This window comes from Talaromyces stipitatus, genomic scaffold (genome assembly GCF_000003125.1).
Source record: "Talaromyces stipitatus ATCC 10500 scf_1105507295549 genomic scaffold, whole genome shotgun sequence".
NCBI classification, from domain to species: Eukaryota; Fungi; Ascomycota; class Eurotiomycetes; order Eurotiales; family Trichocomaceae; genus Talaromyces; species Talaromyces stipitatus.
The window spans coordinates 54,832-56,202 of record NW_002990117.1 but is presented as its reverse complement, the minus strand read 5'-3'; the positions used below and the strand labels follow the sequence as shown (position 1 = coordinate 56,202).

The following is a 1,371-nucleotide window of genomic DNA, read 5'->3' as shown; positions in this document are numbered from 1 at the left end:
TGCAGAGAAGCTATCCAGAGATACCGTCGATAGACCCGTGCAGGAGAGCACTCAATTCGATTGGCCAAGGTGAGAGTGTTCACTCTGAGGGTGCTGTTACCATAACAACCCCAATTGGTGATGTTGATTTTCATATTATGAACACGCCAACCCCATTCTTGCTTTGCTTAGACGATATGGATAAACATGGCGCTTACCTAGATAACATTGCGAACTGCATGGTAAAGGGAGACGTACGGGTCCCAATTATCAGAAAGCGAGGCCACCCATGGTTCTTCCTTGATAAGAAGCAGGCGCCAGTAACATTTCTCACAGAGATTGAGATAAGACGACTTCACTGTCGGTTTGGCCATCCTGTGGTTGACCACTTGCACAAGCTTTTAAAACGAGCAGGCCATGACAATGTGGATTACAACAATCTTGCAGAAATTGAGAAGTTTTGCCATCACTGCTAAATGAACCGGCAGGCACCACGACGCTTTAAATTCACATTGAATGACGATCGTGAGTTTAACTATGAGATTGTCGTCGATGTTATGTATTTAGATAGCAAGCCAGTGCTTCATGTTGTCGATTGGGCGACGTCCTTCCAGGCCGCACGATTTTTGAAGTCTTTATCTGCGAAAGATACATGGGAAGCGCTCCGGGCAGTGTGGATTGACACCTATCTTGGCCCTCCTAATGTCATCTCACACGACGCAGGAACCAATTTTGCCGCATTAGAATTCAAAACTGAGGCTAAGATGATAGGAATCCAATGTCACCAAGTGCCAGTGGAAGCACACAATGCAATCGGGAAAGTTAAGCGTTACCATGCATCACTGCGTAGAGCATACAACATTATATCGGCAGAACTAGGCGCCAGCGTCGACAAGGACGTGATCCTCCAGATGGCTATTAAAGCCGTCAATGATACCGTGGGACCAGATGGAATAGTTCCAACTGTACTCGTTTTTGGTGCTTACCCGTGCATAACAACTGACTCGCCCCCATCCGCGTTAACTGCTCGACGTGCTGAGGCAATGAGAAAGGCGATGGCTGAATTGAGACGTGCCGTGGCAGAGCAACGAGTCAATGACGCACTTAACACCAGGAACGGCCCAATTATCACGGAAACGCTTAATCTCGCACCAGGGAGCGAAGTCAAAGTATGGCGCGAAGGAGATGGTTGGTCAGGACCGTACAAAGTTATATCAGTCAATGGCCATGACGTGACTGTAGATCTTGGAAATGGTGCTGTTGCATTCAGGGCGACGTCGGTACAGCAGTATTTACGTGATAGCAAGGATGAGAGTGATCGCCTGATTAGATTGCCTCTCTCTCCCCCCCAAGAGGATCTCAATCGCCAGGACGGTCGGTCCCAAGTCGACT

General features: G+C 48.2%; 1 protein-coding gene across 1 annotated transcript in view; it reads left to right on the top strand.

Moving 5' to 3' along the window:
* The window catches only part of TSTA_009010 (transposable element tc1 transposase, putative), a gene marked incomplete at its 3' end in the record, with an annotated part of 3,151 nt that overhangs the window by 1,178 nt on the left and 602 nt on the right, over positions 1 to 1,371 (top strand). Inside the window, exons 2-3 of the mRNA XM_002482965.1 lie at positions 44 to 404; positions 468 to 1,353. Coding sequence (XP_002483010.1) covers positions 44 to 404; positions 468 to 1,353 — 1,247 coding nt within the window. The remainder of the gene's footprint in view (positions 1 to 43; positions 405 to 467; positions 1,354 to 1,371) is intronic.